General features: G+C 42.8%; 2 protein-coding genes across 2 annotated transcripts; one reads left to right on the top strand and one right to left on the bottom strand.

Annotated features, from left to right (window-relative positions):
- Nucleotides 1–1,467: 1,467 nt before the first annotated feature.
- On the bottom strand, nucleotides 1,468–9,957 carry LOC132766513 (sperm acrosome membrane-associated protein 3-like). The gene is made up of 4 exons (XM_060760861.2): nucleotides 9,799–9,957; nucleotides 6,979–7,137; nucleotides 5,088–5,166; nucleotides 1,468–1,534 (listed from the first exon to the last, which is right to left on the bottom strand). Exons 1-4 carry the CDS (start codon nucleotides 9,938–9,940, stop codon nucleotides 1,468–1,470), a joined length of 447 nt encoding a protein of 148 aa, XP_060616844.1. The 5' UTR covers nucleotides 9,941–9,957.
- Nucleotides 9,958–19,107: 9,150 nt separating this feature from the next.
- On the top strand, nucleotides 19,108–22,320 carry LOC132766514 (lysozyme C II-like). Its single transcript, XM_060760862.2, has 4 exons — nucleotides 19,108–19,246; nucleotides 19,742–19,900; nucleotides 20,316–20,397; nucleotides 22,184–22,320. The coding sequence occupies exons 1-4, from the start codon at nucleotides 19,108–19,110 to the stop codon at nucleotides 22,248–22,250; spliced, it is 447 nt and encodes a 148-aa protein (XP_060616845.2). The 3' UTR covers nucleotides 22,251–22,320.
- The last annotated feature ends 1,000 nt before the right edge of the window (nucleotides 22,321–23,320 follow it).

The raw sequence follows: 23,320 nt of genomic DNA, 5'->3' as shown, positions 1-23,320 counted from the left end.
TTGTGGTTTGTGTCACTCTATTCTTGGAAAACCTTCATGCGGGACTGTCCACAACATTGTTTGGACAGCCCCTCCTTTATCGCGGGAGTTCCCGCAATAAAGGCTCTGTCTGGATGGGCCCTTAGTCTCTGTAGCAGCAGAAAAGAAGCACAGTCAACATCCTATGTGGCATCTCTTCAGATTTTTAAAGTTGACCATTATGCCACTTAGTCTTCTCCAAGCATACCCAACTTTCTAAGTTGTTCTTCACACCTCCCGGCTTGTTAATAGCATTCTTCGACACAATATTGCAGGCAAAATGTAACAAAAGAATAGAGTGACACTATTACTTCCCTTAATCTGGGTACTATGCTCCTGTAGATGCAGCCTAGAATTGCCTTGGCTTTTTTTTTTTTTTTGGGACATCATATCACACTGTTGACTCATGTTTACCTTGCGATCTACTAAGACCCTTCAATCCTTTTTCCTTGTATGGCTTTCAAGGCAGGAGTCACGCATACTATACCTCCACATTTCATGTGATTCTTCCTTCATATGTAGCATAGGCTAGACCCGGGGTCTTCAAACTTTTTAAGCAGAGGGCCAGGTCACAGTCCCTCAAACTGTTGGAGGGCTGGATTATAAAGTGAAAAAAATCTGAATGAATTCCTATGCACACTGCACATATCTTATTTGTAGTGCAAAAACACTTAAACAATACAAAAATTAAAATGAAGAACAACTTTAACAAATATAAACTTATTAGTATTTCAATGGGAAGTGTGGGCCTGCTTTTGGCTGCTGAGATAGGATTGTTGTTGTGTGCTTTCAAGTTGTTTCAGACTTATGTTGACCCTGAGCGAGGGCCGGGTAAATGCCCTAGGAGGGGCGTATCCGGCCCCCGGGCTGTAGTTTGAGGACCCCTGGGCTAGACCTATGAAAGTTCTCATAATTGCCCTGGTTTGAACTGACAGTATCTCCCTATCCCAGGGAACACAGCTTTGTGGAGTACCCCTCCCAGAATTCCCCAGCCATTATAGACACTGGCTTTAATCCCAACCTCATTTTTTCCAAGCTGTTTTACATTCTTGTGAAGCTGCAGATTGTACTAAAAAGTTGTCCTTCATGAAAGCCTTTCTGCCAGGGCAGTACTCACCTTCATATATAGAGAAAGCTGTAATGTGCCTCTGAAAGTTATCTTTGAATATGACCATTTGAACACTGTGGACATGTATTAATTGTAATGTATATAGCATCTCAATAACAATGTTTGAACACATATTTTTATACCAAAAAGGGGTGTCTCAAGTCCAAGTTACAATTTCTCTCCTAGCACCAAAGGTCAGAGTTACAAAAGAGTTCATTCAGCTAGTGCTGTTTAGTGCCAGGAATAGCAACAGTCTATGGGTGTTTGTTGTGTTATTGGTGCCAAACATTCCAACAGCCTTCTCTGCCCTAATTTTTGGAGTTTGGATTCTCTTTGTCTTTTCACAGCTCACATCCTTTCAACCAGATATCCACATCTTCGCCTTCACAATTTTTCTTCCACTTTTTCCTGAAAGGGAGGAGTCAGAAGCAAAAAGAATTTAGTCCGGAGAAATATAAGACATATGTAACAGATGTAACCATTTTAAACATTCTGTGGTACAATTCACCATTGAAACATACAAAAGATGGGTGAGAACTCTGCCAGACTAGCCTAAGACATTTGATTGTCAGAGCAACGAACAAAATGGTGTTGTATGCTCTTCTGTCATTCTATATGAATGGTCAATCCGACTGGCATTTGAATATCTCTTCACAGAATCCTAGAGTTGGAAGAGACCTCATGGACCATCCAGTCCAACCCCCTGCCAAGAAGCAAGAAAATTGCATTCAATGCACCCCTGGCAGATGGCCATCCAGCCTCTGTTTAAAAGCCTCCAAAAAAGAAGCCTCCAGCACACAAATGATGTAAGAGAAGCTTGTAACCATACCTGAAGGCAACAATCTAGTCTAGAGGACAGGAAACATTCCACACAAGTCTCACCTCTACCACCTCTCAGCATCTGTTGTCAGAGTGATTGCTTCATTCTATCTAAAGATAGGGCTGGTTCAGAGCACTACTAAACCACTAGACTTGCAAGAGATACTAGATTTCCAGGGAAGAGATCTCACAGCCTCAGAGATGTAATGATTTACAGGAAACACTAAATACGACGGGTATTTTTTAAGTAAGGTCCGTTTTGTTGTAGACACTAGTAGTTTGCTCACATACCGCAACGAGTACGTGCGTCAAGTACCAGCATGCCTCGAGAACAACTGTGCTCAGTTTCCGCTCTGTAGCTAACCTGTACGGTTCTGTTCTGTGCTTTAAAAATGTTTAAAACTATCAACTCACCCGCCGCATGTGAGGTTTGCTCAGTGATATGGTTTTTGTCAGCAAGGAACCTGCCTGCTGCAGAAATTCATCGACAGATTTGTGAAATGTATGGTGATACTGTTATGAGTGAAAGCAAAGTGTGTAAGTGGGTACGACAATTCAAAGATGACCGTGACAATGTCCATGATGAGGACCGCTCCGGTCGCCCTTCTTTGATTACAGACGATTTGGTGGCTTCAGCAGGCGGCAAGTTTTTATGAAGAGGGTATTTTAAAATTGGTTCAGAGGTATGATAAGTGTTTGAACAAACTTGGCAACTATGTCGAAAAATAGAGTGAAGTACGTACTTTCTGAAAATAAATTTACTTTTTTGAAATAAACTTTCGTTGTGTACTTATGTTCAAACGGACCTTACTTAAAAAATACCCCTCGTATGAGGTCAGGAACATCCTAGATTCTGAGAGTTCATGGCCAAAATATGAGAAAAAGGAAAACTCTCCAATGGTCACCTCTTGATACAGAGAGCCCCAATTAATCTTCTGTAGTCCCATTTTTAAAATATTTGTTTATCACTTCTCCCCTACTTTCCCCATTTTTCTTCAGCTTACTTCAGTTGCTGCAAGTTGAGTTCAAAGTGCAAAAGTAGTTTGCACTCCATTAGCTATGCAGTAGGGAGGGGCAGCATGCGGAGGGGGGGGGGGGGGTCCAGAACCTTGTCCTTGCCAGTAGGCTCAAGCAAAAACAAATAGCTGCAGCCTCTCTTAAGCATCATCGGATGCTTCCAGCCTGCTTCAGGGACCGAGCCCCATGCCTGCTATCACATGACGTCTTGTGATTTCCACTCTTCCCTCCAAACACGGGAGCTTTCCCATTTTGTGCTGGCTCCACACTTTCGCCCTGGTTGGGTGACACTTCCCTGATATGATGGGGGAAACGTCACCGTGCCATAGCGTCACTTCTCACACCTGCCATCACCTCTCACACCTGCCATTTTGCCACGCTTGCTCCCCTGTGTGATGAGGTCATAAGTTACACTTCCTCAGAGATAACTTTTGCTATCTTGACCACACTGATGTTGTGACCCAGTTTTCATCTGTGAAAAGGTGGAGGGCAACAGGTCTCTGCAGAAACTACCTCCACATATTCCTTACCTAAGAAACCCTATGAAATTCAAGGGAATACTACAAGTTGACAGCAAATTGAACACACACAGAGATAGATGTTATGCATAAGGGCCTAAATACTTTGTATGCTTAGCAAGGCCAGTTCTAATTAGTACTTGGGAAACTGCTAATGAACACCAGGTACTGGAGGCTCTTATTTCAGAGGAAGGAACTGGTAGAACTTCCTCTGAGAAGTCCTTATCAAATAAACTCTATGAAATTCATAGCTGGTGACTTGAAGGCACATCAGCTGGTGACTTGAAGGCACATATACACACATGCATATGTTACACTTGTTAGACTATCCCTGTGTTCTCACCATAAGTATTTATTAATTTAGAATTCCAGTCCCTTGGCTTCTTCCAATGAGCTCAAGTAGGTATGTACAACCCTCCTCCTCCTTTTTGCTATACTCTTACAAGAATCATACTGTTGTGTAATTTTGATTGTATGAGCCTGACATATAAAATGAGGAGCCTGAACATGGAAAGCACATGAATGCCCACTGGTACAGATAGCATGAGGTCCAGGATGTGGCCACAAAGCCAATGACTATATGTAGCCTTGCTTCCTTCCTTCATAGAACCATTATTCTATGGCCCAAACAGAATTGAAGCCAGGTGCATCCACTGTTGTCTTTAAACTCCCAGCTAATAGTACTATTCAGCCAACCTTTGAGCCTACAGTCTGCTTTGGGTGAAAACATGAAAGTAAAATGGTGGGAAGGAAAATGACGTAAAATTCTTAGAATCTGTAGTTTGCTTTGCATGATCAGAAGATGAAAAAGGGAGGACCATTTTGTGGAAAGAATTGAATGAAGAAAATGGACCTCCAACTAATCAACAACATAAATGTAGGGGAAATAATAAAAAATATGGGGGGATAAGTTATTTAAGCTATGATTAGTGAAAGCATTTGGTTTAATGCTGAAATTCAAATTCTCCATGAATTGTGTAAGAACAGGCATATTTTAAAATGACCACTAAGTGGCAGTACAACATGAAAAGTAATATTTGTAGAGGCATAGAGACTTTCCAGGTAGGATATGACTATGAAACCAGAGATATCGCCACAAACTGATTCATCTCCTTTGACATTTTTGCAACTAAATTGAGAAGTCAAAGGGTATATCAGATTATTGTTTCCATTGCAGGTAGTTCAGTTCTATTGAAACTATGGACTCCTCTAGGAACTGGGTGATTATGTATTTTCGAAGGCTTTCATGACCGGAATCACTGGATTGTTGTAGTTTTTTTCAGGTTATATGCCCATGTTCTAGAGGCATTTAAAACCTCTAGAACATGTGTAGTGATGTCACTACCTCTGAGGATGCTTGCCATAGATGCAGGCGAAATGTCAGGAGAGAATGCCTCTAGAACATGGCCATACAGATGGTTAGGAGTAACAGCATTGGTTAGATATTACTCCCATGTTTTGTCAACAAAATTCCTTGTGATTCCTGAGGACCGAAAGCACCAACATGGAAAGGTTTTGCTTGGGAATGCAAGGACTCAGAGTACATATCTGCCTTCCTGCCTGCCCCCCACCCCATCCGGGCCACAAACCCTTATATATTCCTTTACCAAGCCCCGAGTCCTTTGGGTCCTTGTACAATCCGCATGGCACAGGCAACGTCGTCCCTAATGTAACTGGTCAGTAGATCTGCAAGGAAAGAGGAAGCAGGGCATGAGAGCCAAGCCAACATTGATCCTATGTTACACCACCCCTGCTAAGTGTCTTGAATGTTATCACATTAGGATATAATCCATTTATATCAGTACACATCTAATATAATGTCAGGTTTTAAAACTTTGTGTTTTTTAAATACATTACAACTGTACCCTTGGTTCACTTCTGATACAATAAATAAATAAATAAATAAATAAATAAATAAATACACATCTTGAATTCTTTTAGGACTGGATGCATACTACATTGAAACTGCATTTTTAAAAGTAAAGCCATACCCTCCTGGCCAGACAAATTGGAGAGACACACATTTCCATTGGTGAAAAGCCTATGTAGGCTGTCTTAAGTAGTCAAGATAAGAAAGGAGTATACATTTATTTATTTTTATTTATTTACAGCATTTTTATCCTGCTCTTTTCAGCCCAAAGGCAACTCAGGGTGGCGTACAGATTGGCAACAATTAGATGACATAAACATGCATATATACATATCCATTTAAAACATTTAATATCACATAATAAAAATCCAGATAAAAACCAATTAAAACTATAATAATTAGCATCTACCAGTTTGACTCCTTATCTGTATCATCTAAGCTGTTCCATGTTTGTTATTTCATCATACCGTATTTATCCAATTATGCCGTGTTACCAAAAGCTTGCTCAAAGAGCCAGGTTTTTACTCTTTTCCACAATGTCAGGAGGGAGGGGGCGATCTAATATCCCTGGGAAGGGAGTTCCACAGCTGAGGGGCCACCACTGAGAAGGCCCTGTCTCTTGTCCCCACCAAGTGTGCCTGCAAGGAAGGCGGGATCGAGAGCAGGGCCTCCCAGACTATCTTAAATTCCTGGATGGTTTGGACAGGTAAGCTTGTCTTCCAGTGCGGCAATTGTTCCTCCTACACAAGATAGATTGGCATCCATATGCACGTGAACCCCATTTTTTTCCTTTTTGTTTTTCTGTAAACCTAAATGAACCCTACTCTTGGTCCAAGAAACATCTGGTCATTTTTGCCTATCCTTGAAGCTTCTGAGGCTGTTCATCTCTGGCCTGGGTGGTAACACTTCATCCCCACATCCTTTATTCATCTCTTCTTCTTACAAAGACTGTTGCTTCTCAAGCTCTCTTACCTGGTACCTATGCATCAGCATATTACCCCCTCCTCCAAGTGTGATAGACATGCAAGCCAGAGCTCCAGACACTACAATACTTGTTCAAACTCCATGCCCTTAGTTCCCATAGCCGGTATGGACACTGGCCACAATGCCAAGGGAATTCTGTTGTGGCTCAAAAAGTAACATTTCCATCCAAGCTCATCCAGTGGGTTTCCATACCTGATCATGGATTTGAACCCAGTCATAATCCAACTTAATTCTACCATGCAGGTGCACCCTACAACAGTGGTTCTCAACCTGTGGGTCTACAACTCCCAGAAATCACAGGCAGTTTACCAGTTCTTAGGATTTATGGGAGTTGGAAGCCAAAACATCTGGAGATCCACAGGTAGAGAACCACTGCCCTACAGAATGGAGAGATCTGTGTCTCAAAGACACAGACCTCTTACACACAGCACTTTGATAGCACTTTGGTACAAAGTGCTGTGTAAAAGAGATCTGTCTCTGCATTGAGTGTGCTTGCATATGGGAGATAATTTGCACCCTTACATTTGCATTCTTAACACTAAGGGAAGAGCTTCATTTTCCTTCCACTATGTCCTTTGCTCATCCCTTTGCAGTAGAGTATATCCCACTGTAGACGAGAAGCTAACCCACTTCAGAGAGCTCACCGCTGCAGTGCATTTGGCATATGTTTGGCTTAAAGCGCTTGTAATCTTCACACCAGAGGTAACTGTTGATCTGGAAGATGCCGTTGCTTGTGCTGCCATTGGCTTCTGGTCTCACAATCTTGGTGTCAAAGCCGCTCTCGTAAAAAGCCATGCAGACCCCTGTTACAGAGGAGAAGGAGAATGATGCAGGAATTCAGCACATACATTCTGCTCTAGGGGCAACAAAAGGTTTTTTTTTATATCCCTTGTCTGTGTGAATCTAATCAAGAATACAGTCAGCCCTCCAAATTTCCTGGCATTAAGGGTATAGAACACCCTCCAGAAGTGAAAAACCTGAAAAATTGTCTTGTGTATAATATGAAAGAACATAGGGAGGAGAGAGCAAGCTTGTTTTCTGCTGCCCTGGAGACTAGAATGCGGAACAGCGGCAGAGCAGTATAGGGCATGCAATAGGCCCTCTTAACCTTGAAGATGGCAAGTTGTATCTGCTGTGGTATGAAAGAGTGTGGTGCAGGAGACCATACCCAGTGGTAATGGTTAGGTAGAAAAATTCAGCAGCCAGACCAAAGACTTTCATTATGTGGAACGGCAGAGGAAAGACTGGCTGCCTCTTGCCTCAGGCATCAAATGGTCTTGGGATGGTCCTAGCAGGCAGTTTTGCAAAGCATGTCTGTGTGTGTGTGTGTGTGTGTGCACGTGCACACACACACAAAGAGTAGTGTTGCTAGTTTTTAAAAAAAAAAAAAAAACAATAAGGGACAGCAAGGTTTATAACCAGGAAGTAGATAGCACTTGGTTTTTTTCAAAATATCAAATGAAAGCTTTCCATTCACTTTGCCCTGTGTTTCTTTAGAAAAGTGATGTTATTTCACACATTTATAAATTATATGATGCAGACATTTCTGACTTTATGAAGGAGCCACACCACAAAATACAGGAAATTTGGCATCTCATTCAGTTTATATCAGTGGTTCCCAACCTGTGATTCATGGACCACCGGTGGTCAGCAAGAACTAAAAAAAAGATCCACAGCCTCACCGTTACTACACCATTGTATTGAGAGTGATTGGTCTTACAAAATCCCCTTATAGTTCTGAGGTTCAGGCATGTAGCCGGGGAGGGGGGGGGGGCTTGAGGGGCTTCAGCCCCCCCCCCCCCCCGAAACTCAGCCCCGCCGAAACCCCTCCTGAAAAAAACTCACACCCCACCCCCCCCCCCCCCCCCAAAATTGAAATCCTGGCTACGGGCCTGCTGAGGTTTATTAACCTTCTGTGGGATATCAGATGGCGAGTACTGGATGGCATATGTTCTTTATCAGAAACTTGAGCTGATGTGGTTTATCCAATGCAATTTTCTCAATCAGCACTACAAATAACCAAATAACTAAAGTTGACCAAAAACTGATCTGTAATATTTTTGGTTCGAATGTTGGAGAGTGGTTCCTGATCAAGTGGTCCTTGGTAAAAAAAAAAAAAGGTTGGGAACCACTGGTTTATATAAAAGGATAAGCTTTCCAACCCTCAAAATAGGAGACACTGTTTATAATAAGGGACACTTGACAACCACACACACACACAAACACATACACACTTAATTTTATAGAGTTTACTAGACAGAGCATTGGATGTTGCTGGTGTTGCTCGTGTTATTGTTTTTACATTAATATCTCAACTTTCCCCCCAATAGTGGGACTCAAAGTCATTTACAAAACTGAAAGCAAATGTCATCTGCCTTTTGTATCTGTTTTTTGCACCCACAAATCCCACTATCCAAATCTTGAAAAGATGGTTTGAAAGTATAAAGCACAAACCTTGATTTGCCATTTTGTATAAGGGACACCATTTTACTATGACTTGAGCATCAATGGATTTTGGTATCCATTGCAATCCTAGAACCAAACCCCAGCCAATACCAAGTGCCCAATAAACAGGTGAAATATACAGAGATATCAGCAAGAGCAAGTAAAGGTTACTTTTAAAATTAAACAATCCAGGGAATTAAAATCATTTTTCAAAAATCCATTAAAAGACAAGAAGATTTTTAAATTTGACAGAATAGTGCATCATTAAAAGCTTCTTGCAGTCACTGGCTAAAACCTGTTAGACCTGTGGTTCTCAGCCTGTGGGTCCCCAGATATTTTGGCCTTCAACTCCCAGAAATCCTCGCAACTGGTATACTGGCTGGAATTTCTGGGAGTTGTAGGCCAAAACACTTGGGGACCCACAGGTTGAGAACCACTGTGTTAGATTACGTTTTGAAATTTACAACATTTCAGATGTTGTTGGATGACAGCTTCTAACATCCTTGAACACTGACCAACCCTGCCTGCCCAAGGAGATAAAGTCCAACAATATACAGAGAGCAGTAGGTTCCCCATTCAGGCCTAGTTCTTTTAAGTCTATTTTCAGACACAGGAAAAATGTTCCTGCTTTTCCATTGACTTTTTCTGTGTATTGCAACACATTAGTGCACCAGCTGTAGTGTGTAGGCGTGTCATGGAAATGCAACAAGAAACATGTGGGCCTATGTTAGATACACAATAAAACCACCCGTTTATAAAAATAAAAATGAACGTTTTCCTTAGATATATTGTGTCCACATAGATTTAATTACTACAATTTATGTACATGTTCCATATCTCTTCTAAGTGGTTGGTTTAGCCTCTGGTTTGCCAGTAAAACTGAGTTGCTATGTCAAGAAATGATGCATGTCTAAAAAAGATTGTCATCAACATGAAATTTTGGAAAGCTGTGGTCTACAGAAAGACTGGTCTCACTCAGTGAAGGAAGATAAAGAGGAGATGGATCAGAGGACACTCACAGTCTGCCAAGGAGTACCCACGGTATCCATCCAAGCCATAATTCTTCAACAACTTGGCCAGTTCACAGCGTTCGAAGATTTTCCCCTCAATACTGGATGCAAAGCACAGCAGGAGTTGCAGCAGCAGTGGAAGACACCTCATCCCTAAAAAAGTACTGAGGGAATGCAGAAAAGTCTATCTGCGATCAACAGCAGGTAGAGTAGAGGAAAGAGGTGACAATGTGACCTTCACAGAAAGAGAAAAAAAGCATTGTGAGACCCTTTTGTCCCCATATCTAGATTCAATATTTATATATTTATTACACTTTTATCCCAATTCTTTCCAGTGAGCTCAAGGTGGTGTGCATGTCATGCCCTCCAATTAGCAGGAACAACCTCGATTAACCCTCAACAATATCTTTGTTCCCCTTCCATGTCAACTCAACACAGGAGTGGGGAGAGCATAATACACCATAGAACCTTGCCCTTCCCTGTATGCATGGGTAAGAGCAAACTGCTGCAGTCTCTTCTACACTTTTTGCCATCTTGACCACACCCTGATGTTGCTTGCCATGTTTTTCATCTGTAAAATGTTGGAGGGTATGGTACAGCTCTCTTTCTCCCCACTTTACCTGTGGAGAAGGCTAGGTTACGAAAGAGAAAGTGAGTGGCTCAATAATACCAGGTGAGTTTTATGGCTTGGTAGGATCTGTCAAGTTACATCACCAGCCAGTACTGCTACATCATATTGTTCTCTACAGCAGTGGTTCTCAACCTGTGGGTCCCCAGATGTTTTGGCCTTCAACTCCCAGAAATCCTAACAGCTGGTAAACTGACTGGGATTTCTGGGAGTTGTAGGCCAAAAACATCTGGGGACCCCAGGTTGAGAACCACTGCTCTACAGCATGCTGGCTCTCCCAGGAATTCATTTGTCCTTTTCCCTGCCTGAGGATTTTCTGTGAAGTGCCATTGGCTAACCACATAACCATACCATGCTCTTGAAGGATCAATATTCGTCCTTGGCTGTATCTACATTGAATAAGTAGATGCAGGAGAAACACCAGAAGCGAATGCTTCTGAAACATGGCTATATAGCCTGGAAAACACACAACAGCCTAATGCAGTTTTGATGCCACTTTAAATTCCATGGCTCAATGCAATAATTCTGGAGTTGTAGCTTGGTCATAGCACCATCACTCTTTGGCAGAGAACACTAAAGACCTTTCTAAAACTACGACTTTCACAGTTCCATAACATCAAGCCATGGCAGTTAACTAGTGTTAAAATGGCTCTTATTCTACACTTCCCTTTCATTTATTTAATTGTTCTCCTTACCCTACTCTTTCTTGCCTACTTTGGTTGTTAGTGAGAGGCTCTGGCTCCTCAACTTTGTCCTTATCCTGAGGACAGGAGAAGGGAGTGTTGGTCCTGAAACCTGGCTACCCAACTTGAAATTGCCTTCCAAGCAATGCTCCTCTCCATACCTTCCTAAGCTTTATAGGTGACAGGCTTTGAGTTCCAGGTTCGTCATTAAGAGACATCTTGTAGACTTGGTTTCAGCCATACTTCCAACTCAATTCAGAAAGGTGCCAGCTATTCTCTTGCCCACCCCAATGCTTGGATAGAAAAACGTAAAGCATAGCAATCTGAATTTCCCAAATCCTTCAGTTGTGATCCAAAGATTCTCACTCCATAATACCCCCATTTGAATTAAAATTACAAATGAATCCTGTATGAGCTTGTCACAAGTTCATGGAAAACTGTTCCTTGACTCGACTATCCTTATAAGGTGTCAAATTCAATATCCACATGCTAAATCCAGCTCACCATGGCATTTTGTGTGGCCCTCCAGATGCACTGGACTACATCTTACTAGAGCTGTGATACAGTAAGATCTGGAAGACTGCAATTTATTCTGTTTAGTCAGGGTTTGAATACAAGGCCTGTGGATATTACTTTTGACTTTGAAATATAATTTAACCTTTCCCCAACCTCAGAGCCTCAAGTGCTGTTGAGTTACAATTCCCAGTCTGCATAGCAGATAATCAAAAGTGATGGGAATTGTCACTCAATAACATTTGGGTGCCCAAATCAGGTAAAAATAAAGAGCAGTGCCCATTATGTAAAAAATATAGTTGGCTCTCTTTATCCATGAATTATCAGTCCTTGGATATAATGGCCCTTTGGAGGCAACCATAAGGCTGGTGTGGCACTTGGTGAAAATGAGTTTGACACCCCTGGTTTAAGAGAATCTTCACTGCTCCAGTAACCAGGCTGGTTGGTGAGTTTGGGAAGCTGATGTCCAAAACAGTAACATTTCCAAACACTACCCCAGACACATGACAAAACAGATAGTGCCCACTTCCCTCACAGAAGTGCACCTGTTCTCCTCTGTTTATCTCAGAAGACCAGATTTCCATACAAAAGCAGTAGATAGATCTATATCTCACTCAGCTTGAGTCCTCTATTCCCACCCTCCTGGAGGCTCACTTACTGAAGAGACATGGGGTATGTTAGAGGAGTATTAGGATCCTTCTGGGATTGGAGACAGAGGCTCACAAGATGGAGGGGCTTCTGGAATCCAACAGGGTTCCTGTGACATCATGACAACTTGACTTCTAGAACAGTCCCTGTTTCATGTCATAGCATGCAGTAGGCCAATCTCATTCATCCTGCTTCAAGTAGTGTTGTTGTAGGTCCCCTTAGCCCTTGAAGGACGGAAATTGGCTCCAAAGATATTGTGGGCACCATTCCATCATCTCTAACACAGTGCCCTCTCCAGGCAGTGGGAGGACTGGTCATGTGTTATCAATTGATCAATAGTTCAGTAAGCATTAAAGGATAAGATAAGCTAAAAAATCTTGAAGGGCACCTTCTCTTGGTGTGGATATTGTAGAGATCAATGGCGAAATAAAATTAAAAAATCGAAGACTAAAAAAAAATGTTCTGCTTCCAAAATGCATACTGGCTTGTACAGGCTGGTTTTCTTAGTGTCTCCTGCCAACAGGCAGCTTCAGCTTTCCTGCTCTCTCATTGGCTAGGCAGCCCTTCAAAGAAGGGACATGTTCAGCCAAGGAGTTGTCTTTTTCTGTAATTTAGCACATGTGGCCTGTGGCCATCTTACTTGGCCACAACATGAAAACAGTATGCAAACTGGAAAGCGGGGAGGCAAGAGTGCTGGGAGTTGTCAAAATATTTTTCCTAGCTCTCACTTGAGATTGTCCTTCCAGGCCCATCCCACCCTCTTTCCTTCCTCCTCTGGATCCTATAGCTGCCACCTTCTGCAACAGAGATGGGACTCATGTAACCCTTCAGATATTGTTGGAATTCATGTCCCACCAGCTCTAGCCAATGGTGATGACCTCTGGGAGTGTCAGTCCAGTAATATGATGCCTGTATCTGTTCTGTGAGAAAATTCATGACTTTGAACCTGACACTTTTGTCAAATTTGTTTAGGAACTCCTCATCTGCTGTTTAATTTCTTCCATATTCAGGCAACCACTGGTCCAACTGGATTAACAGAATCTGTTTAGTTTAAACAATGCAATAAATTCCTCCTCCTGCTACCATGTGATCCAGAAGTAATTGAACAACCTAGAATCACAGAATCAAGAGCTGGAAGAGACTTCTAGTCCAACCCCCTGCCAAGAAGCAGGAAAATCGCATTCAAGGCACCCCTGACAGATGGCCATCCAGCTTCTGTTTAAAAGCTTCCAAAGAAGGAGCCTCCACCACACTCTGGGGCAGAGAGTCCCATTGCTGAACATCTTCCACTGTCGGGAAGTTCTTCCTAATGTTCAGGTGGAATCTCCTTTCCTGCACTTTGGAGCCATTGTTCCATTGTCTCCGGGGCAGCAAAAAAACAAGCTTGTTCCCTCCTCCCTATGACTTCCCCTCAAATATTTATACATGGCCCATCATGTCTCATCTCTCAGCCTTCTCTTCTGCAGCCTAAACTTGCCCAGCTCTTTAAGCTCTTCCTCATAGAGCTGGTTCTCCAGACCCTTGATCATTTTGGTCATCTTCCCAATTTGGTGTCATCTGCAAACCCTTCATCTAAGTAATTAATAAAGATGTTGACCAGGACCTGGCCCAGGACAGAACCCTGCTTATGGCACTCCGCTTGTCACTTCTTTCCAGGATGAAGAGGTAGCATTGGTGAGCACCCGTTGGGTTTGTTCACTTAACCAATTACAGATCCACTTAACCATAGTTTTGTCTAACCCACATTTGACTAATTTGTTTGCCAGAAGGCCTTACCAAAATCCAGATACGCTACATCAGCAGCATTCCCTTTTGAAGACTGCAGTGTGAACATGGGTGGATCTACACTGTGTGATTATACTTATTATTTTCACATTGCTTTAACTATTGTGGCTCTATCCTGTTGGATTCTGAAGTTTACTATATCAGGAACTCTAATGTTGTATTCATATTAGGGAATACTGAGTTCCTTACCAGACCACAAATCCCATGATTCCATAGGATGGAGCTATGGTAGTGATAGTGAAGTCAAAGTGCTATAAGTGTGAAAGCATACAAAATTTATGCTAAGAAATTGTAACTTCGTACAATTTACTGATCTGAATAGAGGTGCAGAGAATGGCATTGTAAAAAGGAGTAAAGAACTGAGACAAACAGGGAGGAAGGTATAATTGGCTTTAAACAAGTACCAAAACGATTGAAGCATCTTATTAAGAATGGGCCCGGAAAAAAGGAGAATGGACCAAACAAAATAGGGTTTCCATTGCCTTTCTGTAATGCTGAGATCATTCAATGGGTTCCAGAGACTGAGCAGGGATTTGAACTCAGGTCTCCTGTATGTTACTTGGCAAGAAAATCCCACTGAGTTCAACCAGAGACTTCCAGGTATTTCTGTATCAGATTGGAGCTTCAAAGTTTTGGAGTTGTCTGGACTGTGCCAACATTGCTTTAGGAAACTGAAGTTTCTGTAGTTGAAGGATTAATCTGCAACAACACTCTGCTTTAGACCAAACGAGTGCCCTTCCCAACAAGAAAGCTGCATTTTTTGACAAAATGTCAGCATGCCTTCAAAAAGAACCATAGGCTATTTTTCCCATTGGTCTTGGGATAACAAACAAGAACACATGGGCATCATATGCCCCACTGTTTATTTTTGGTTCTGAATATAAGATAAGTTAAAGATAAAATAAGATATGATAAGATAAAGTTTTTCAGACTAAGTAGTGAAATTATAAAGGGCAACAACAGAAGTTTTAGGCTGGTAAAGCTCAGCAATATATAACCTTGAATGCATACAACACTTGGCTCAGGATCTCTTTCTTTGTTTACGTTCAAAATAAGGCTGTTGGCCCAAGTGGGGCAGCAGTAGAAACTGGGCTAAATGGTAAACCTCCCTCTAAAAAGTTTCTATCTCAAAATGTATCAACGCCCCCAATCTTATATTCACCAATATTCCTGATTTCACCAAAACAGTTCTGATGGGGTTCAATTAGCCCAATTTTAGAAAGTCCCTGCTTCTCTCTCTTGTCCTCTTTTCGCATCAGCAAGACCTGGTATATACCTGACAATTGCTGAATTCAGATCAAAGCAAAAATGTAGTTGCACTCAACTAACTCAGCAGTTTGGACTGGAGAGGGGGAAACAAACTCTTATTCCTCCCCAGGAGGCAAAAGCAAACTGATGTGGCCACTCCTAGCTTACATGTGAAGCATGTTTCCAAAAGGTACCAAATCCATCTGAACAACTTTTGCCAGCTTTGTATTGATACCAGACAAGTTTCTGGAAAAGATCATTAAGGAAGTGGTCTGCAAACACTTAGAAGCAAATGCTGTAATTGCTAATAGTCAACGTGGATTTATCAAAAACAAGTCATGCCAGACTAATCTGATCTCTTTTTTCAATAGAGTTACAAGCTGGGTAGATGTGGGGAATGCCGTGGATGTAGCGTATCTGGATTTCAGTAAGGCCTTCGACAAGGTCCCCCATGACCTTCTGGCAAGGAAACTAGTCCAATGTGGGCTAGGCAAAACTACAGTTAGGTGGCTCTGTAATTGGTTAAGCGGATGAACCCAAAGGGTGCTCACCAATGCTTCCTCCTCATCCTGGAAAGAAGTGATGAGTGGAGTGCCATAAGCAGGGTCCCATCCTGGGCCCGGTCTTGTTCAACATCTTTATTAAAGACTTATATGAAAGGTTAGAAGGCATGATCATCAAGTTTGCAGATGACACCAAATTGGGAGGGCTAGCTAATACCCAAGGAGACAGGAGCAAAATTCAAAATGATCTTAACAGATTAAGGAGATGGACCAAAACTAACAAAATGAAGTTTGATAGGGACAATTGCAAGATACTCCACTTAGGCAGAAAAAACAAAATGTAAAGATACATAGGGGGGGGGGGGGGTGGCGCTTGGCTCACCAGCAGTACGTGTAAAAATATCTTGAAGTCCTCATGGACAAGTTAAACATGAGTCAACAATGTGATGCAGCAACTAAAAAAGCCAATAAGATTCTGGCTTGCATAAATAGGAGTATAGTGTAGATCCACGGAAGTCCTGCTACCCCTCTATTCTGCCTTGGTCAGACCACACCTGGAATCACACTGTGTCCAATTCCTGGCACACAATTGAAGGGAGATGTTGAGAAGCCGAAATGTGGCCAGAGGAGGGCAACTAAAATGATCAAGGGTCTGGAAAACAAGCCCTATGAGGAGTGGCTTAGAGAGTTGGGTATGTTTAGCCTGAAGAAGAGAAGGCTGAGAGGAGACATTATGAGGGCCATGTATAAATATGTGAGGGGGAGTCATAGGGAGGAGGGAGCAGGCTTGTTTTCTGCTGCCCTGGAGACTAGGATGCAAAACAATAGCTTCAAACTACAGGAAAGGAGATTCCACCTGAACATTAGGAAGAACTTCCTGAGTGTGAGAGCTGTTCAGCGGTGGAACTCTCTGCCCCGGAGTGTGGTGGAGGCTCCTCCTTTGGAGGCTTTTAAACAGAGGCTAGATGGCCATCTGTCGGAGGTGCTTTGAATGTGATTTTCCTGCTTCTTGGCAGGGGGTTGGACTGGATGGCCCACGAGTTCTCTTTCAACTCTATGATTCTATAAATACTAAAAAAAAAAAAAAAAAGCTGAGGCTATTCATTATTTTGTTGTTCAATGCTATTTTCCAAGCCTTGTACTACTGTAATTTGATACATTTCAATAGTGTTGATCTGTACATAACATTCTACTCCAAGTTAACATGTGCTGCCAGCTATAACTCATTTTTTCCATTTGGTACCTTTTGAAAACCAATATATTCTTCCTGCTTAATATATTTTCTCTTTCACATCACCTAATTATAACACTGTGTTTACACCCCCATTGCTCTGGTTCAATCCAGTGGAAACCTGAGATTTGGACAGCAGGATTATTTGGCATTCTCAGCCATGGAGCTCCTCTGGTCCTTCTGACCTAACATCAGCTATTCCTCCACCTTTTGGGGTTTCACAATCATGGTTTTAATTATTCACAAGCTTGTGCCACTGAGAACTATCTCCTGAAGTTGGGTTTGCTGTGTGAATATGGCACCCCCAATCCTTGCATATGGCATGTGTTCCTTATCCCATGTGTCTGTTTCATCCAGTACCTCCTCCTTTCTATGCCCAGGTGAAACAGACATACTTACTTACTTAGGTGATCCCTCATTTTCCGAGGATGATTGTCTTCCAGTGTTCTTGTGAGTCCGTATGTGGCTGTGGAGCCCTATTCTTGCTCTGCATCTTCTTCCGCAGTGAGGGCATTGGTTTCCAGGTGGAAGGCGGTCCCGGTTGGGGTTGGCTTGACACTCCTTCCTCTTGGCACACTTCTCCTTTTTGCCCTCCATTTGTGCCTCTTCAAATTCTGCAGCACTGCTGGTCACAGCTGACCTCCAGCTGGAGCGGTCAAGGGCCAGGGCTTCCCAGTTCTCAGTGTCTATGCCAGAGTTTTTAAGGTTGGCTTTGAGCCCATCTTTAAATCTCTTTTCCTGTCCACCAACATTCCGTTTTCCGTTCTTAAGTTCGGAGTAGAGCAACTGCTTTGGGAGACGGTGGTCAGGCATCCGGACAACGTGGCCGGCCCAGCGGAGTTGATAGTGGAGGACCATCGCTTCAATGCTGGTGGTCTTTGTTTCTTCCAGCACGCTGATGCTTGTCCGCCTGTCTTCCCAAGAGATTTGCAGGATTTTACGGAGGCAGCGCTGATGGAATCGTTCCAGGAGTTGCATGTGGCGTCCGTAGACAGTCCACGTCTCACAGGCATATAGCGGGGTTGGGAGGACAATAGCTCTATAAACAAGCACCTTGGTATCCCTGTGGATGTCCCGGTCCTCAAACACTCTCTGCTTCATTTGGAAAAATGCTGCACTTGCAGAGTTCAGGCGGTGTTGTATTTCGGTGTCGATGTTGACTTTGGTGGAGAGGTGGCTGCCAAGGTAGCAGAAATGATCAAAATTTTCTAATGTTACACCATTAAGCTGTATCACAGACATTGGAGAGGGGTTGGCTGGTGTCTGCTGGAACAGCACCTTGGTTTTTTCAATGTTCAATGACAGGCCGAGCTTCTCGTATGCTTCTGCAAAGGTGTTTAGAGTAGCTTGTAGATCTTCTTCTGAATGTGCACAGACGACATTTATCATCAGCATACTGGAGTTCTATAACAGATGTTGTTGTAACCTTGGTTTTGGCTTTCAGTCTGCTGAGGTTGAATAGCTTGCCATCTGTCCGATAGATGATTTCCACTCCGGTGGGAAGCTTCTCATCAACAAGGTGAAGTATCATAGCAATGAAAATGGAGAATAAAGTTGGGGCAATAACACATCCCTGTTTGACACCAGATTCCACCGTCTTCCAAAGAAACAGACATATGTAACACAGCAAAGGAGTCAGGATCTGCTGGGTAAATGAAGTGGCCGAGGTGTGCAGGATCTACTCCTCTTCCTCCTTGGACCAGGATAAGGAGCTACCACCTACCCCAAAATAAAGGACAGCAACACTGGCACCCTATTCCCCTTCACTAGAGATATCCATGGTTTCCCCACTTTCATGGGGGATTAGGGGTGACTATATAACCCCCAGGAATCTACACACTATGGCAGCTGAAATGGGCCCATAATGCTACAATTGTGATGTATCATTGTTTCCTTCCTTGTGTTTTCAAGGACTACAGGTTTGTTGATACACTAGCCAAGGGGAAGGTTTGCCTCCTGAAGGTTATCTCAAAGGTGTGTTGACTGTGGTATGACCCTTCCAGAGGCGTGCCAGGGAGCCTGTTATAAAAAGCAGCAAGCACAGTGCCTCTTCCTAACGACTTTCCTAGAGAAGTTATGATGAGGTCTCTCTGGTCACTTGTGCTCCTCGCCTGCCTCCTGGTCACAGGACAAGGAGAGTACCTCTCACGATGTGAGGTGGCCCAGCAGCTCCAGCAACAGGGGATGGACGGCTATGCTGGCTACAGCCTGGCCAATTGTAAGTGGGGTGAAATGCCATCAGTTGGCAAGCATTTATGAAAATGTCAGGTATTGCTTGTAAATAGGCGAGACTGAGCATTATGTTTTGGGGGGTGTTGATCTTCCATGTCTATCTACCAAGGTATCAGGCTAGAGTTATGGAGGAAGGCAGACTCTGTCTTTCTAGAGTGGATTGGGGGCAGGGGCATCAAGATAGTAAACCAAATGACATCATCATAATATCTTCTTATTAGTTACATTTATAGTCAACCTTTCCTCCAATCATTTCTTTCCCCTTCCCACTCCATCTTTATCTTCCTATATTTCCTGATCTCTTTGAAAATCCATATTTTGTAACTTGTGCAGATGTGGCCGACCAAAAGGGCCTAATAATATCTCCATACTTGGGCTAACTGGCCAAGCATTTTGAAACAATCTCATGCTCTTAACAAGGTGAATCTCTATTGAGAGCAAATCATGCTTCCTTCCCACCTCTCCTTGTTGCTTTTCCCAGGGGTCTGCACAGCGTACCATGAGAGCAGCTACAACACTCAGGCCCTCCACTATGACAGTGATGGTAGCATTGACTTTGGCATCTTCCAGATCAACAGCCGCTACTGGTGCCAGTATGGCAACGAACAAAGCTCCAATGAATGTGGGATTCAATGCTCTGGTGAGAACTGACTTCCCAAGGATGGGACTTGATCAAGGTCCAAATGGCCCTCCAGAGATTCCTGGATGACATATCCTACCACCCGTCACTGTTGCTCCCATTGGCCATGGCTAACCTAGTCTACAGAGCTAGTCAAAATTGTATATGCACTACCTCAGAAGTTGCATTCCCCAAGGCTAAATTGTGGGATAATTCAGCACAAGGGTTTAACCCATTGTGCCACTGGGCAATGATTTTGCTGCATTTCAACCTGACATGCAGATTTTATAATCATAGGAATAATGCCAGGAATAAAAGGATAGAAAATATAGTTCAGTCTTCTTGAGTCCTCTTTGTTAGCCTGAAACTATTCCAGTCCTATAACATTTCTTATAAGGAACTTTGTCACTCAGTATTCCCCTTTCTTCCTTTGCAGAGTTGCTGACAAACAATCTTGCTGCAGACGCGGCTTGTGCTAAGGTTGTGGTCTCCAATTCATGGAATGGAATGGGCGCCTGGTAAGGGGGCATTGATTGCTGGGGGGAGGACGATGAAGTACAAGCTTACTTGCCTCATTCCCTTGTAGCATTACAAGTCATATGCTGTATAGAATCATAGAGTTGGAAGAGACCTGATGGGCCATTCAGTCCAACCCCCTGCCAAGAAGCAGGAAAATTGCATTCTGAGCACCCCCGACAGATGGTCATCCAGCCTCTGCTTAATAGCCTCCAAAGGAGGAGCCTCCATCACACTTCACACACTGTAAAAGTAGAATAACTTTAACATGAGTCATTCACAAGCTTTGTCCTCAGGTGTCAAAGTATCTCAAGAAATACTTTGACCATTATCCAAAATAGGTCCACTGTAGCTACATGGGACCAACTCTTATTATTAATGGCAACTAGAATAAGTGTTGGATGATGAACTTTGATATAAATAAATCCCATTTAGATCATTGGGATTTATCTTCAGGTCAACTCACCTTTCAACTACTAATTCTGTCAGCTTAACGATAGCACACCCATCAATATTTCAAAATGGGTTGGCATCAGTCTATGGATGAGGATCCTCCAGGAATCCCAGTCATCAGTAACCATGGTCAAACCTTATAGACTCAGGATTGCAGCTCTCCTGATTGAGTCAATTTGGCTATAATGTTGTCTTCTTCTTTTCCTACTCCCTTTAATTGTTTGTTCTTGCTGTTGTGTTCCTTCAAGTCATTTTAGATGTATAGCATGCTCTCCCTGATCAGTCATTCAGTAATTCAAGCAGGATGCGGGGAAGAGGATTGAATGGGAGAGGGAGACACAGTTACTCACTCACTTGGGTGGAAGAAGGGGAAGGGGATTGGACCACGGAGTAAGTGAGGAGAGAGGTTAGATAGTGCACAGGTCTCCAAGGCAGACGAAGGGAGCAGGACCAAGGGAGGAGATGAAAAGACTGTCAACAAAGCCCTTTCCCACTGTTCTAATTCATCTTTTGGCCATTGACCCACACATCACACCATCTGCTTTCTATTCCATGTGAGATGTGTTGTTGAAGGCTTTCATGGCCAGAATCACTAGGTTGCTGTGAGTTTTCTGGACTGTATGGTAATGCTTTTGGAACATGGCCATACAGCCCAGAAAACTTACAGCAACCCAACTATTCCATGTGAGTTTATATCTACATGTCTCTCTGTCAGTCAGTCACACTCCCCATTCAGTTTAGGCCAGGGCATTTAAAGTTCCCTTACTCACTCAATCACTTGGAAGGACAGAAATGGGAATGAGACGGGTGAGTCATCTAATTGGAGTGCAGGTGGGTGGTAGGACTGACATTTAAAAAAAGAAAAGGATGAATACACAGACACACATCCATGCACGCTTGAATGCCAGGAAGAAGAAAAAACTGCAGCCATTGTGGTCCTGTGACCTAAAATAATCTAATGTGGTTTTCACAACTACTTTGATTTTGCATTTAAAAAGGGTGAGTGTGACTTTAATGCAGGCATGGGCAAACTTGGGCCCTCCAGGTGTTTTGGACTTCAACTCCCACAATTCCTAACAGTCTACCGGCTGTTAGGAATTGTGGGAGTTGAAGTCCAAAACACCTGGAGGACCAAAGTTTGCCCATGCCTGTCTTAATGGGATCAAATCAGGATGGAGTATTGCAGACCGGAGCTGTGATATAGTCTTTGTGTAGATTCAGTCCAAATGATAGCAACAATGAAATATGCTGAAAATAATGCCTTAAATTAAAACATCAATGTTCATTAAAAAAAACACAATTAAGATGTTCTTCTCACCTGTTCTTTGTTCACAGGGTGGCATGGAGACTGTATTGCCAAGGCCAGGACCTCTCTAGTTATGTTGAAGGATGTGGTGTGTAGAGAAACATCATTATCTCAAGATCCTGGAAATGTGGCTGTCTCTCACTTACTATCTGACGAACAGCTCTAATTAAACCTTAAAATCAATGCTTCAAATACAATTGTTTATCTGACAGTTTTATTTTAGTCCCAACATTTGCATGGAGACCACGTAGGAAGGAGGATTCTGAAATGTTTTTCTGTAAATTCTGGACAGGAATGTATCTGAACGTATTATAGCAAGGGATTTTGAGCAATAGAACCCATTGGCTTTGTCATATGTGGGTGAAGTCCCATTGCTTTACTCCATTCTACAGACATATTTTTAAAATTGTTTTGCCATAATTGCACAATTGTGCTGTGAAGAGGATGGAAAACAACATACTGCAATTACGCAAACCAGAAGTGCCCCCCATTTGCTGCTCAATTGTGCAATTACAGACTAAAAACAAGAAATGAAACAGTACACATAAGCTATGTAGACTGGGCACAGGATGTCAAATGATGCATTGCAGAAGACTGATTGGGAACACACATCTTCATAGAGCTATTGGAGAGTAGGCATGAACACGATTGCTTCCATAGTTGTATGTTTCCATGTGCTTAAGCAACACACTTGCTGTGAGATGCCATGCTGGTGTGGTAAAGCCCCTACACCAGTGGTTTCCAGACTTAAATCCTCTATGTCAGGAGTTCTCAAACTTTTTCAGCTGCGGAGCCCTTTTTGAAGCAAACATTTCTTGTGGATCCCCAAGAATTTTTATACATAATATAATATATTTTAAATAATGTACATATATCAGGCATGGGCAATATTTTGGACCCAGGGCCCGCATTGGGTTTTAAAAATTCACAGATGGGCTGGGCCAGTGGCAGATGTATGAAGAGTGTTTGTGTGAACTAATTGGGGGGAAAAATGAACAAATTCCTATGAATGGGGAGGGAAGGAAAAGGGGGAGGAGGTGTGAAGCACTGAGCCCCTCAGTATACCTTGCAGAGCCCCAAGGGGTCCACAGAGCACACTTTAAGAACCAGAAGCTGTGGCCAATCTGGACAATCAGAAATCCTGGGAGCTGAAGTCCAAAATATCT

This window comes from Anolis sagrei, chromosome 2, assembly GCF_037176765.1.
Source record: "Anolis sagrei isolate rAnoSag1 chromosome 2, rAnoSag1.mat, whole genome shotgun sequence".
In the NCBI taxonomy this organism is placed as follows: Eukaryota; Metazoa; Chordata; class Lepidosauria; order Squamata; family Dactyloidae; genus Anolis; species Anolis sagrei.
Note: the sequence above shows the minus strand (reverse complement) of the source record. Positions and strands in the feature narration are given on the sequence as shown.

Coding starts and splice junctions, on each gene's coding strand:
- LOC132766513 (XM_060760861.2), bottom strand. CDS start 9,940: ATGAGGTGTCTTCCACTGCTGCTGCAACTCCTGCTGTGCTTTGCATCC. Junction 5,167..6,978: donor ATGCCAAATGCACTGCAGCG/GTGAGCTCTCTG, acceptor CTTTCCTTGCAG/ATCTACTGACCAGTTACATT. Junction 1,535..5,087: donor CCCAAAGGACTCGGGGCTTG/GTAAAGGAATAT, acceptor CCTCCCTTTCAG/GAAAAAGTGGAAGAAAAATT.
- LOC132766514 (XM_060760862.2), top strand. CDS start 19,108: ATGAGGTCTCTCTGGTCACTTGTGCTCCTCGCCTGCCTCCTGGTCACA. Junction 19,247..19,741: donor TGGCTACAGCCTGGCCAATT/GTAAGTGGGGTG, acceptor TGCTTTTCCCAG/GGGTCTGCACAGCGTACCAT. Junction 19,901..20,315: donor ATGTGGGATTCAATGCTCTG/GTGAGAACTGAC, acceptor CTTCCTTTGCAG/AGTTGCTGACAAACAATCTT.